Below are 15,099 nucleotides of genomic sequence, written 5' to 3' on the forward strand. Positions count from 1 at the left end.
TCAGGGATCTCTTTCCCCTGCAATGAATGTGGCGCACAATAAAAACGCTTTTTATTTTCACAATCTAGATTCTTTTTAAGGGGGCCTCCAACCAGTCTCACACCCAACCTCCATAAGCACCCCGTGTCACAGTAGACTAAGAACCAGGCTGGTGTTATCAATGAATATTTTATTAATTTATGATTTAATAAGAAAATAGAATAAACAGTTACAATAGCCACCAAGGTGTGGCACACAAATTTCAGAGCCCTTTTTGGTCACGCAGCACTCTCAAACATGTATAGCACAAGGATTTACTTTTTACTGCTCTCACCAATACCATCAAAACAGTTGAAAACACCTTTCAAATTGAATGTAACCGACAGGAAAGTGCATGCACACACAAATGATTCTTGAGTCCCAGCAATCCTCACCCCCCCTAGAAGGATTTTCAGTGGGGCTTTCAGAAACAATATGGGGAGCCAGCAATGAATGTCGTGTTTCTGAACCAGGAAAAATGGGGTTTTAACTAGTTAGGACAACTGCTATGAGACAGCACAAAAGGTACTTTGTGCTGCTTATTTTTGGAAGACAAATAGGGCTTTAGAACATACTAGCCAGCACACCAGAGGAAAATCGATTTTAGAATATGCAACACATAGGCAAATGGAAAGGAAATGCAATTGGAAATTTGCTCTCACAATACAGTAGGGGAAGAGGAACAGACTAGGAAAAACGGTTTTTAAAAGTTTAAGCTCACTTTCAAAGGAAAAGAAAATGCAAAGGAGATTCGTTTTTACTAAGGCTGTAAATGACAGGCAAGCTCTAGGCAATGGGGAACTCACAATAGGAAAATCGTTTTTTAGCTAAAATGACAGAGGCAAATAACAGGTAGGTTCTGGGCCAAGGGATAACTCACAATAGGAAAATCGGTTTGGGTTTAAAATGACAGATGCAAATAGAAATTCGTTTTGTAGGACACCATTTAAACACAGACAAATTTGTTTTTCAGCTCACCATGAAAATAATTCTTTGGGGGAACACTTTATAACTATAACGGCTCACAATGCACTGGGAAGAGATAGTTGGTTTTGAATTCCAACTGTCTGAATCCCGTGAAATAAATGTAGAAATTAATTGACTTACTGAGAAAAATATACTAAGGATCTACACAAGCAACTGGAGATTTTTCAGTGGGAAATAACCGAAATGCACAGGCGAACAAAGGATTTTTCAATAGGAAAATGTTTGAATTACACAAACAAATAAGATGGGGGATTTTTCCATGGGGGAATCTCTATGACAATGCTGAAGAATATAGGGCTTTACTCTTACGTCCCATCCCCTTTCCTCCATACGGCATGGGCGTCCCTTCCAAGGGATGGGAGACGGAACCTTTTTCACCTTTAAATTTAGAGGCGCAAGGAGGCGCGGCCCTGAGAGCATGCGCTGCCCTGACTCCGCCCTCCGGTGCCACACCTCAGTCCCATTTTCTGCGTCGACGGGGTGAATTCACAAGCGCTCCTGGGTTTGGCTTCGGCCATGTAATTCCCTGCGTGGATACTCCTTCTCTTTGTCTTTTTAGTCTTTTTATCATACAGGTACTCGGTCCTCAGGCGTCATGCTCCTCCCTGGCGCATGTCGACTTGGACAGGGTTCAGCTGGTGTCCATCCTGTGACAGGCTCTTCTAACTAAATACCCCCACACCCTCTGACTACGTTGCCTTGCCCCTAACCATGGCTGGCAAGCTTGTACAGCGTGTGATGTGCTTTCCTCGCGGTCTCTGAAGAACAGACTAGCCAGGTGGAGGGAGCTCTTCCACAGATCGCCTCCAGAGGACCTAATGGACTTCGTCTATCATTGATCCAAGGCCAAGGTAGGGCCGGTCTTTTCCAGTGCATCCCGCAAGGGAGACTCCTTCCCAAGGACTCGCCCGTGCAGGAGGGACCGCCCAGGTCCTTGTACCAACACAAATACTGAGGCTGTATCAGCTAACGGCCAACCGGCTGAGGGGTCAGTAGATCCTCCCGGTGACGGTGCTGAGGGACCAGAAGGTTCTTTTACCGGGTCTTCACCCGGGGGCCTACGCCCTGGTACCAGTAGCCTGTCCGAGGGGGCGCCTTTACTCAGTTGTACCGGCAGATCCGCTGAGAGTGAAACGCCTACTGGGTCTCAGTCCGAGAAACAGGGTAGGCTCCATGATCCAAACTCAAGAGTCGTGGACGGGGCAGGGCCCAGTGAGCCGAGCAAAACGATGCAGGCATGTGGAAGGCAGCTCGACCAAATGCCTGCCGCACCAGAAAATCCAGACATCCGGTCGATGCTGCTTCAAGGAAGGCAGGTGGAGGACCGTGTGTCCTGGTGGGACTGGTGTCAACCAGCTATGTGGCCTACAGCTTACCCTTCCTTCGTGCAAGCCAGGTTCCCGCTGCGTCCATAAGGGCAGGGTATGCAACGGCTCCAACAGCCGCCCGCTACCCCGCCAATGTCTCCTACCACTACTCCAGCTTGCGAGGACAGGTTCTTTGAAAAGTTCCTCAGGCTCATGAAGTCTCCCCTGATGCGAGTCATCGTCCGGGACGCCATCAGGTACTTGCTCCCTCCAATGGCCCTTGCGGCTCGGGTCCCAGCACAGGCTCCTCCGGTCCCTGTTCAGCCTCAGCACTCTGCTCTGGCCCCCCAACCGATTGTGCAGACGGGCCTGTACCAGCCCCGCTTTAGCCTCTGACTCTGGTCTTCGCACCTCAGCCCTCAGCTCCTAGTACCCCCCTACCCCCTGTCCATTACCATTCGGACCCGCAGGTGGACACAGGTGAGGAGGAGGACCCCGACACGCCATCTTCAGCCAAGGCCTTTCACGAACATCTGGCAGAGTACTTGGGCCTTCCTCAACCCAAGGTCGAGCAACCAGCAGAGGGGGTCCTCGCAGAAGTCCTCACGCTACGTCTCGTGACCAGAACGGGGATCCCGATGCAGAAGGACGTAGTTGACTTGGCCAGAAGGGTTGGCTCAAGCCTCACTCAGCCCAGCCGGTAAATAAACGCCTGGATGCCAAGTACAGGCAGATAGAGGGGGATACACTCTTGCTATCGGCCCATCCTCAGACACACTCTTCTGTGATCGCTGAGGCATCACTTTACTCCAAGCCTCAGTCGTCCTCGGCCTCCTCTCTGCAGCGCTGCTGGGCACGGAGGAGAAGATCTTGGAGGTGTACGGGAAGAAGCTATATTCCAACGCGTCCTTGCACCTGCGTCAAGCCATCGCGGATGCCATGCTGGCAGCTGTTAACCAGAGGCTGTGGCGGGAAATTGCAGATTTCCTTCCAGAGCTTCCGGTGCAGAGCCAATCACGGTTCAAGGCAGAATTGGCGGAGGCCAAGATTGTGATGCAGGACATCATGGCGTCCTCCGTGGCCCCCATTGACACCTCTGGCTGTGCCATCTGTATTGCCACGGACATGAGAAGAACAGCCTGGCTCTGTGCTACACAATTCAACCCGGATGTCCAGGAACGCATAATAGATCTTGTGTTCGAAGGGGGTGACCTCTTCCACTCCACAACAGACGGGAAGCTGGATAAAAAGAAAAACAGTTCTCAAACGGCCAAGTCTTTATCCATCCTTACAAAGACCACACCCAAACCGTACACCCAGTCACAGCAGCGCTCTGAGAAGCGGCGTGTGTACGGAGGGTTCCGCAGCTTCAAAGAGTGGAGGTCCAGGCAGCCTGACCGTTCGCCGTCCCAGCATCGGCGCAAACAACAAAAAAGGGGAAGGAATAATGGCTTTTTCCAGTCCCCCTCCTCCGCAACAGCCTCAGAGGTTAAGAAGGCATGACACACGCCTCTGGGTCCACGTGTCTCCAGTGGGGGGCAGGCTTGTTCTTCATGCACATTTCTGGCGCCAGAATTTTGCAGACCCCTGGATCCTCTCTGTAATCTCCATGGGGTACCGCCTCCCTATTCCAGCGTCACCTCCTTCCTCCCCTCCACTCCCACAGGTTGAGACAGCAACTCTTTTGGCAGAGATCCGGTCGCTCGTCGAGAGCCAGTCAGTGGAGGAAGTCCCAGCCTCTCAGCAAGGCTTGGGCTTTTACTCCAGGATTTTTGCCATTCAGAAGAAGAATCAGGCGAGTTGAGAGTTGTGCTGGACCTTTCCAGCCTCAACCTCTCCCTTCCTCTACAAAGATTCAAGATGGTTACGCCAGCTTTGATAGCGGAGACATTGTGCAAGGGAGATTGGTTGTGCTCTCTGGATCTGAAGGACGCGTAACTTCACGTCCCGATCTGGCAGCCTCATCGTTCATTCCTACAATTCAGGATCATGGGCTGCCATTTCCAATACAAGGTGCTTCCTTTCGGCCTCAACTCGGCCCCCAGGCTGATGAACACTGTGGCGGCCCTCCTCAGGTCGCAGGGCCACCACATCTACCAGTACCTCGACGACTGGCTCATCAGGGCCACATCTCCGGAAGCAGTGGACCATACTTCCCACGCTCTTATGAACACCCTGCACGAGCTGGGTTATTCACTCAACCTCAAGAAGTCACAACTGCAGCCCATGCAGAGACAGACCTTCTTGGGCCTCATTTGAGACTCATGCTCTGAGAAAGTATTTCCCTCGGAGGACAAGATCACAGCCATCAAGAGGGCCACAGCGCACTTCCTCGGTAGAGAAGTGACCTCGGCCTGGTGGTACCAACACCTACTGGGTCTCATGGCAGCAGTCCTCTTGGCCGTCCCCCACACAAGACTCAGGATGAGGAGGGTACAGTTGTACTTTGCAGCATCTTGGAACCAGGAACGGGGCCATCAGTCAGAGATGATCAATGTTCCTCTGTCGCTTCACCCAGACCTCACATGGCGGTCCAGGGATTGCAACCTGCGGACGGGCAAGCCCTTCCGGCAGCCTACTCCACAGGTCACCATCACCACGGACTCCTCTCTTGAGGGTTGGGGGGCCTCTCCTGACAACTACTGCGCCCATGGCAGCTGGATCCGGCAAGAGCAGGAGTACCACATCAATTGGCTGGAATTGAAGGCCATTTTGCTGACGCTCAGGGCCTTCCTTCCTGTTACCGAGGACAAGGTCGTCCTCATTCAGACAGACAACTCGACCAGCATGTTCTATGTCACCAAGCAAGGAGGTACCATATCCCCCACTGTGCAGGCTGGCAGTCAGCATGTGGGAGTGGGCCCTGGAAAACAGCAACTACCTCACGGCGATCCACCTGCCGGGGGAATCCAACCTGGAGACAGACAGGCTCAGCAGACTGGGAGAGGACAATACGAGTGGCAGTTGAACGACCTAGTCCTGCAGGAGATATTTCATAAATGGGGTCACCCTTAGGTGGACCTCTTTGCCTCCCGGGGCAACAGGAAATGCCATCTGTTCGCCTCCGGGCAGGGTCAGGGCTCGGGCTCCCTGGGCAATGTCTTTCAGATCAGGTGGGACCGAATGACAGCATACGCCTTTCCGCACACTCCCTGATTCACAGGGTGATAGGCAAGATCAAGGATCTCGCCTCCTCAGCATCATGCTAATAGCTCCATGGTGGCCAGCCAGGCCATAGTTTTTGGAGCGGCACAGCCTCTCGGAGAGGCCCCTCATTCACCTGCCAATGGGCCCTGCACATCTTCTGGCATAGCAGGGGGGCAGGGTCATCCACCCCACATCAGAGAAACTAGGCCCTCACAGCATGGTTCCTGAACAGGTCATGCTAGGACATCTCAGCCTCTCTCTGGCTAATCTAGAGATCATACAGGGCGCCAGCAGCAAATCTACCAGGGCCCAGTACACAAGAGCAAGTGGACCAGGTTCTGTCACTGGGCAGACTCTAAGGGCTTCGACCCTCTGGTATGTTCCCTGGATGACATGCTCTCTTTTTCGTTGCATCTCGCCCATTCTGGGGCACAGGTGGACACTTGCCGCTCCTACCTAGCAGCCATTGGGGCGTACAGAAACTCGGGAGAGGAGAGTTTTTCCCTTTCCAACCCAATTGTTAAGAGACATTTGAGGGGTCTCGCCAGGCTCTACCTGCCCATCAAGAGGCCGCATCCCGTGTGGGACCTCAACATAGTTCTGGGCACCCTCGCACACAAACCATTCGAACCATTGGCGTCCGCGGACATCCAGCTTGTCACCATTAAGACAGCCTTGTTAGTCAGCCTCACCTCGGCTCGCAGAATCAGCGAAATCCAGGCACTGGTTGCCTCGGAGCCATACCCTACGTTCCACAAGGACAAGGTGGTCCTCCGGACACACCCAGCATTCCTGCCTAAGGTGCCGTCTGCGTGCCACCTAAACAAGGAAATAGTGCTGCCTACGTTCTTCTCTGATCCTAAGGATGAGGCACAGAGAGTCCTGCACTGCCTTGTCAGGCGTGCACTAAAATTCTACTTGGACAGGACCAAGGGCTTCTGCAAGTCGTACACTCTATTTATCACCTTTGGAGGTTGAAGACCGGGGCATCAGGCATCCAAGGCCTCCATAGCCCGGTGGATGGTCTCGGCCATCAAAGAAGCCTACGAGGGGCAGCATAAGCCACCGCCGCCCAACATGCATGCCCATGCGGTCAGAGCCAAGGCAACTGCCATCGCCTTCCAGCGGCACGTCCCCTGGCAGGTCATAAGCAGGGCGGCCACCTGGGCCACTCTTTCGGCTTTCTGCCAGCATTACTGTTTGAATGCCGGCTCTAGATCAGACGTGGCTTTCGGACAGGCGGTTCTTAGAAACCTGTTTGCTTAAGCAGGAACTCCTCTCCACCCTGGGGCTACCTTCAGTTGTAATTGCCCATGCAGTATGGAGGAAAGGGGACGGGACGTAAGAGTAATTATAAGTTACTCACTGTAGTGACTAACATACTCTTAGTCCTTAGTCCCCTTTCCTCCATACGTCCCATCATCCTCCCCCCTAATAAAACTGGTGTCATTAGGCAATATTAATCTATTGTCGATGCGTCTCTGGGGACGGAGGTGTGGCGCCATTAGGTGGAGTCAGGGCAGCGCATGCTCCGAGGGCAGCGCCTCTGTGCGCCTCTAAAATTAAAGGGGGTAACATTTTTTTTCTGGTGAAAATGGTTCTGTCTCCCGTCCCTTGGAAGGGACACCCATGCAGTATGGCGGAAAGGGGTCTAAGGACTAAGAGTATGTTAGTCACTACGGTGAGTAACTTATAATATTTAATCTATGGTTTGGGATGTCTATACTTACAGGAGAGGGCTTGATGGACATAAGGGGGGCACCAGAGTATCACTGCTGGGACAATCAAGGGGTCAGTCAAGGATTCAAAAAGGGTCCCAATACAGCTACCACAGCTCCTGGCTCCACTCCAATATGTAGGCCTCACACTGTTAGTGTGGTTCCAGATTTTGTCAGCTGCACACCTCGAGATTTTGTATGGAGATCCCTGATTTGAGGCAGAGTGACTTATTTATAAGGCAAGTGACATCACTGATGTGTCATAGTTCTTTCATAATGGATTTGGCAGTGTTCAAATGTTCCCTCCCATCTGTGGGCCGATGGGTCCAAAGAATGTGGGAGTGTTTTGGGAAGCCAAGGGGGGGGAGACCCAATCCATCATCTAACTCTTACAGGGTGCTGGGTCTGGTTTATTGCAGATGGAAATCTCACTGTATGACAAATGCCCTTTCTCTTCATATTTGGATAAAAAATTACAGCATTTTTTAATACTACATTTTTGGGTGAATCACATAAACTTTTTCAGGTCTGTGCGACCTACTGGTGTAAAGCTACAGTATTTTCTCTTTTACTCTCGAACTATAATGAAAAATATGGCCCTCTGTGAACGGAATATGGATCACGTTTTACATATGTTGTCAAATTTTTATGGGTCTCACATTTATACAGAGAGCCACATCCAGTTTTTTTCATGACTTTTGGTATGTTGGTGTCACCAAAATATTTTTTTGGCTCACCAGAAGCAGCTCGCTAACAGCTTTTCAGAAATCCGAACATGAATAGTGTGCGATCAATATTGCCAAAGTTATCCCATAAACAGCATATCTCCCATTTTGTACCATGGTAGTGAAACTACTCCTTAGCTCTGGCCCCCACCCCTGGGATGGATCTGTTACTGGCTGTGACATCAAGAGGGGTTCCTGTTTAGATTAGCCCAGGGCTTCAAGGGCTAATGGCCAGCTTTATTACGGCCTAAATTGTTTGAGTCATAAATGCTGGGGAGCAGGGCAATTCCTGATTTCGTCCCCTGCTAAAAAATGATCTCTACCACCCTTAGGTTTGTATTTTTAACAGAATGGCCTCATGTTTGAAGGCGGACTAGACTTCCATTCTCATGACAACGGGACTTTGAAATCTAGTTTCACATTTGGGGTCTCACACCAGAGAAACAAAACCAGAAACCAAGGTTTGGGCCTGCCTCTGCTGAAAGTAGTTTACTTTTAACTAACCCTAGCAAAGGCACACAATCTGAACATGTAAACCCTTGCAAAAGTAGTTTCCTGCAAACAGTGGTTATAGAAGTACACCTAAATATATATTGAGAGACTTTAACTGTACATCTGAATGCTTAAAGTGTTAATTTTAAAGGCCCAATTGCAATGTCACTGGATGAAGTTTCAGTGGAAAGGGGACCTTCATTCTGCTGCAATTCACATCTCCTTGTAGATTCTGTAAATTATGGTTTCCTCTCTGATGGGCCCCTGATGAACAGAACTCAAGTTCATTTGTTAAACCTCTTGCACACATTTTGAGGAGCATATCTTTAACTGAAATGGAAAAACGGATTTTGCATGTAGTTATTTCTGTCACAGTAACAGGCTCCGTTCTGCTGCGCAGGCTTGCACACAATCTTGGCATTTTCATTTAACATTCTGGAAACTGCTGTTTCTGACAGTATGACTTCAGCTCTCCAAGACCTTTTGCAAATGTTGTCTCATGTCTTTCCCTTATGTAAGGCAATTAACATTTTTAAGCATCTCCATGTTTTGATGCTTAATTTCACTCCTTTTCGCTTAGAAATTGCAGGGCCTTATTTCCATGTTAATTCAAAGCAGGTTTTTCATTTTGGGTAGCCCTCATACTGACTCTGGTCTTTAATTATGACATTCAGGGCTATTTCACCCCACAAGTGGGAGAGAAGTTTCAAGTGGCCATTCACTTTCGTACATCATTTTGCCCTGGCACCTGTGATAAGGTCACATGTTGGTGGATAGTAGATAGTATGGGGAAACCCTGGGGCCGGTGCACTGCCCGCTTTATGATGCAGGCTCTAGAAGAGGTATGTAGAGGATTCCCCAGGTCGGCCATCTTATGCCCAGCCCGAGATATCTGCCTGTCAGAGAGCCATGAGTTCATGATCACTGCTCATCGGAAAATTCAAGGGACTCCCTCATAGTCACTCATAGGGTTCGGTACATGGCAGAATGGAATTAGAAATAATGCCTTTCAGAGAGTGAGAGTAAAAGAGGCAGAGGGCTTCACAAAGAGATGTAGGAGTTTGAGCCACTGGCAGAATCATTTGAAGATGGTTGACACATGTTTTGTAACCTCTGTTCATGGTGACATGGGCAGAATGCAAGCTAAAACATGTCAGCTGGGGAACCATTTGTGCAGGCTGCACCCAATCACTGGACACATTCACCTCACTCGCACAGCTGATCACATTTGGACAGTTACACAATCTGATCCCAACCACAGTGATGTATAAAAAGGGAACACAGAAAAAGGGGCAGTGTAGTATGTGTGGAGTTTCAGGTGCACAGTATAGCAGCAAGAAGGTGTAGATGAACTGTGGAATCTGAGAAGCGAGATAGTGGCGGAGGAAAGGAGACCTAGAATGTGCCAAAGTAGTATGGAGGTGGAGAGGAGGAAAAGAGATAAGAGTTGAGGAGGGAAGAGCAAAGTATGAGAAGGGAGTAGAGACCAGTGTGTAGAAGAGGCGGTTAGTGGGAGAAGGACGGAAGGAGAGATGGGAGAAGAAAAACGAAGAGAGGAGGATGGCAGGAAGGGAACAGAGCAAAGGAGGGTGAGAGGAGGAGTAAAGGCAAGGAACAAAGTAAGAGGGGTAGAAGGAGTAAAAGGAGGGGAGTGAGAGACGGTCCCCAAAACGCGAGTTGTAGGAAAAGTCACAAAGTGGTGGAGAGGCTTATGGTTATGTCCAAAGACCTTGACAGTCAGCCAGAAGAGGTTATCCATTATCACCAGAAGGTGAAACCTGATGACTCTCTACACCATTGCCTGATCTTCTTTAAAAGACTTAAGGGCTCCAAGTGGGTGTGCCAGGTAAGAGTAGTCAAGGTGGACCACTGCCAGATCCTGGTATTTGTAATTGTTTATTTGTAAAACGCTTATACACAAGTGAAGTGCTTCAAAGCGGAAAGGGAACAAGGGAAGGCAGTCGTCATTCTTAGGCCTTGAAGATTCCGAATGATCTAACAATAACTAGCATACTAGGCCAGAGGCATATCTACTAGTGTAAGTGCGTGGCAAAGAGAGAGTAGGGGGCGGGTGAGGGAAAAGGACATGCAGAACAATGAACAACCGTACTAGGACTAGGGCGTGCAAGTGCGCAGACAGGAAATGCGAGGGAGTGGGAGGGGAACAAGTGCGCCCAGTCCAGCAGGGGCCTGGGTTAAGTGCAGAGTGGTTGCCCCATTCATGAAACATATTCCAAGTGCAGGACTGGTGGGGAGCCTGGGACCAGTGCAGTGAGGCTCTGGAGGTGCACCAGGTGACCAGTCAGCGAACTAAGTGGGTTGTGGAAGAGAAACAAGGGGGAAGCAGGAGAGAAAGAGGAGATGGGGAGAGAGGAAGAGAAGAGGAAGGTCTTGAGGAGTATCCGGAACATAAGAAGGTTCGGCTCGAGACAGAGAGAGGCGGGGAGTCTGTTCCAGAGTGAGAATCTCTGTTTGAAAAAACGGCCTGAAGCTTTCCTTCAGGATACTTCTCAAAGCAAGTTCATAACTCATGAGTTCTCTCACTCGTCCCCCAGCGTGCGTCTACTTCCTTTATTATGCTTTCCTGGGCCTTTCCCAGTGTAACATTACTGTCCTTTCTCTTTGTTTGCTTCATGATCTGTAAACCTCCATAGGTCTTTTCCCTTGTCTCAGTATCAGGTAGTTTTTCCCCTTAGCGGAAAAATAATCAGTGTTTCTTGATGGCAATAACAGATTTTTATATGTTCTACATACCTTTCTTCACTGGATGTCTGTAGAGGTATGTTGGTGGTGTGTTTCTTAGGGAGTTCCTCATCAGAACGGAGTCCTTGTCTCCAATGAGGGAGTCTCTCCTGGGGAAGTCCTGCCTGCTCCGGAGCGGCCTCACCCAAGCCTCACAGGAAAAGTCTCCCCATTGCGGCCAAGTGACCGATTTGCGGGATTCGTCACATTTATTTTCCCTTGGTTCACTGGCTTCCCCTTCACCGATCGGAAATTGATTAAGGAATTCCACATTTCCGTGTTCTTGTCCCTTTCGATGTTCTACTGTGAGGCAGAATGGCTGCAGGTTTGAGAACCATCTCATGATTCGTGCTTTGGTATCTTTTGTTAGATGCACTTGTTTAGGGGGAGTAATCGGTGACCAGTCGATATTTTCTACTTGTTAGGTAATACTTGAGATGTGTTACAGCCCATTTGATCACCATTGCTCCAACTCAATAGTGGCATGATTCTCTTCCTTTGGAAAGAGTTTCCTACTGTTATACAAAACTGGGTGTTCTATACCATCGTGTTATTGGGGCAACACAGGGCGGAGACCTGTTTTGGAGGCATCGGTTTGCAGTATGAAGTCTCGGTTAAAATCCGGTACCTTCAGTACAGGCTTGCCATAGAGGATGTTCATTAGTACATTAAAACTCGCCTGTTCTTCCTGGTTCAAAATTAATTTTTGTGGTTGTCCATTTTTGAGTTTGTCAGTGAGGTTTGTGGCTATGCTGAAATAGTTTGGTACGAATCGCCGGTAATAGCCAGTTAGCTCCAGAAAAGCACAAAATTCTAGCTTAATTTTGGACATTGGATTTAGTTGGATGGCTTTAACTTTCTCGCTTTGTGGTTGGACCAAACCATTGCCTATGAAGAAACCTAGATATTTCACTGCCAACTGTGCTAGGTGACACTTTCCGGGGTTAACCCTTATTTTTTTAGGGCTCTCACAACTTCACAGAGACGGAAAACATGGTCTGGCCAATTGTTACTGTGTTTCACGATATCATCTAGATACCCACCACAGAAAGGTGTTAAAGGTCTCAGGACTCTATCCATAAGGCTTTGGAATGTGGCAGGTGCCCCATGAAGTCTGAAGGGTAGGACTTTACATTGAAATAGCCCCAGAGGGGTCTAGAAAGCGGTTTTCTCTCAGTCTGTGGGGTTAAGAGGAACCTGCCAATACCATTTTGTAAGATCAATCGTGAAGATGTATTTTGCGGAGCCCAGTATGTCAATTAGGTCATCTATTTGAGGCATCGAATAGATAGATCGAATTGAGTTTTCTAAAATCAATACAAAATCTGCACGATTGATCGGGTTTCGCTACTAGCACAATGGGTGATGACCAAGGGCTCTCTGACGGCTCGAGGATGTCAGCTTTTATCATTTCCTCCACCTCTTTATTATCTTTTTTTCCTAGATTCTGGGATCCTATAAGGTCTTAAATATTCAAGTTTCCTTTAGGTGTTCTGATGGAATATTTTTTTTTAACTCTCTCTGGTTGATCCACGAAGACATCAGGGTGCATGTTGGCCTCCTTAACTAAATGGGTGATCATGGCAGATTTGAGGGAAGGCAGGCCAGGATACGAAGGGAGGGAGAGAGGCATTGGCGAGTCTCGTCAGATGGTTTCCCAAGGTGTTGATGTGAGATTTAGTCAGCTGTGCTGAGAAGTTTCCTTAGCTCTGACAATTTGTAGTGTGTCTTAAAGAAAGATCGGGGTGAAGTACTGGAAGGAGGAATGCAGACGAGAGCAGATCAGTTGCGGGGAGAGGGTTGATTGGGATGGGCTGAACAGTGGTTTGGATGGTTGCCCTAATCTCTTTAGATTTGAACGAAGAAGCCAGGCTGTTTGTGAGTTCTTGTGTGGTTTCCTCTGCTATACCTTCTTGGTTAGGTCTGGAAATCCTCTTATAAGTACAAAACATTCTACAGTTTTGTTGTTGGCACTGCCAAACCTCTGATGGAAAACAGTGGATTTCTTCTTAATAATGGTACATTTACAGTTTCTGTAACGAAAATACACAAATTCTTTTGATCAGAGTTAATTGATTTTGAGAATATGTGCTATCATTTCTTTTATAAAGCGATTGCCATTGCATTATATTACCTTTTACTATTATCCAATATTTGGCTTATCAACCATAGAAAAGTGAAAGGTTTTGTCACACCTGCTGATTTTCAAACATACGCCCATTAAGTGCTGAGGACGAGTCTGCTCGTCCTATTTGCATAGACATGCATAATGGCCCAGCAGTTAAGGGGTTAAATGTAATTCACAACAAGGGAAGCTAATTATAACCCCTTCTTTCTTCTGTTTACTTTAACTGAAGCTCCATACAAACATGATGGGTGGTATGTTGGTGTTGCCTGCAGGGCACAATAAGTGTAACCTGATATCACATGAATGCCACACATAGCTATCAGAACTACTGCACATATATATATATATATATATACACACACCAAGAGTAAGGGTTGGTTCTGAGATGAACTGGCTCCTAAATATATGTATCATTAAAAGTAAGGAACATGAAGTCATTAAAATACAAACAACATATGAAAAATATTATACAAGAGGTGCCTTCATTGTCTCAGAAATGTACTTAATACTTTATCCCAAAACCTGTCATATTCAGTTACCAGTGCCTGTGGAGCGCCTCAGTGCAGGAGCCAGAGACAACCATCTTGGAGTATCATCATTACCCATGTTGTATGGTCGGATCTTTCTCAACATACGCATTTATCAGTGCATGCTACTAGCGATTGTACTAAAAATGGCAACTCCAGGACATAACTGATATATTACACCTTCCCACTCTAGCTAGGCTTACTGGTCGCTGAGCATAGTGAATTTGTAACGATAGCCAACATTGAGTATGCATTCCAACAATGAATTACCATATATGTAAGTAATTGCTAACATCTTTTTTTAATTCTGTTTCCTTATTGTGGTAATGCTGAACAACCAATGCACAAGCATCTCAAATTACCAGAAACTGAATAGACAACTGATTTGTATTTTATTTGCTACTTTAAAAAAAAGAATCCTAGCATACTGCATGAGGCTTCACATCTGTTTCCTTCTTTTTGTAAATGAATCTCTGTAATTAACAACTGTGTCATACTGCATGAAAGTAAAAATGAACTAAATCTACATTTGTTTGGGAATGCATCTGGTATTTCTTTATTTTCTTTTTCGTGTAAATCTTGGTTTAAAAATACTGTTTACAGTTGCTGCATAAAATGTCATGCAAATGTGATTTCTATTCAGTGGTGTCTTACTGTGTGCTCCTTTTATCTATTCAGAACTTGCAGATTGGGACTCGTGAGCTGGAGGAAATGGGCGCCAAGTTTTGCGTTGGCTTGTTGCGTTTGAAAAGGTTGACCTCTCCCCTAGAGTACAGTCTGCCTCCCAGCCTCCTCGAAATTGAAAACGACTTGATTGAGACCAGCTGCAAAGTGTCAAGGTATAGAAAGCTCAAACTGTGTTTTGCTAATATTTAATCCCTTCAAGAAATCACACATGTATGGGAAGGATAAGGTGTGTAGCTTGTAATTGTTTATTTAGGTTATAATTTGACTAATTCGATTTTCCAATTGGCATGGATATCAGATTTCTGAGGTAGAGTACCCAAAATGCAACCAAAAAATTTGAAAAAAGTCTGTCCACACCCTCCTCATGAAGCAATTTGTATTCTATAGAAGTTCTTAACAATGTTACACAGTAAATGTAACCATTATGGTTGCTAAACTAAGACATACTTCATCGACTGTGCTGATCTTATCAAGATTTTGTAGGGAGTGTAGGAGGTAAGGAGTAAGCAGAATGCATTATAGGGAAGAGTGTGCGCATAGTAAGGGTGTGGAATGCATTTCGTAATCCAAGAATCCAACTCCACACAACCCTACAAACCAATAATCGTATCCTCCCTTTAC

The 15,099-nt window shown here is 47.4% G+C and overlaps 1 protein-coding gene across 4 annotated transcripts in view; it reads left to right on the forward strand.

The window, feature by feature from the left end:
• AGTPBP1 (ATP/GTP binding carboxypeptidase 1) overlaps positions 1-15,099 on the forward strand; it is a 2,604,148-nt gene that overhangs the window by 2,403,870 nt on the left and 185,179 nt on the right. For all 4 annotated transcript variants that reach the window (XM_069625853.1, XM_069625856.1, XM_069625854.1 and 1 more), the window contains one exon: positions 14,470-14,630. In XM_069625853.1, coding sequence (XP_069481954.1) covers positions 14,470-14,630 — 161 coding nt within the window. The remainder of the gene's footprint in view (positions 1-14,469; positions 14,631-15,099) is intronic.

This window comes from Ambystoma mexicanum, chromosome 6p, assembly GCF_040938575.1.
Source record: "Ambystoma mexicanum isolate Mex_15411 chromosome 6p, UKY_AmexF1_1, whole genome shotgun sequence".
NCBI classification, from domain to species: domain Eukaryota; kingdom Metazoa; phylum Chordata; class Amphibia; order Caudata; family Ambystomatidae; genus Ambystoma; species Ambystoma mexicanum.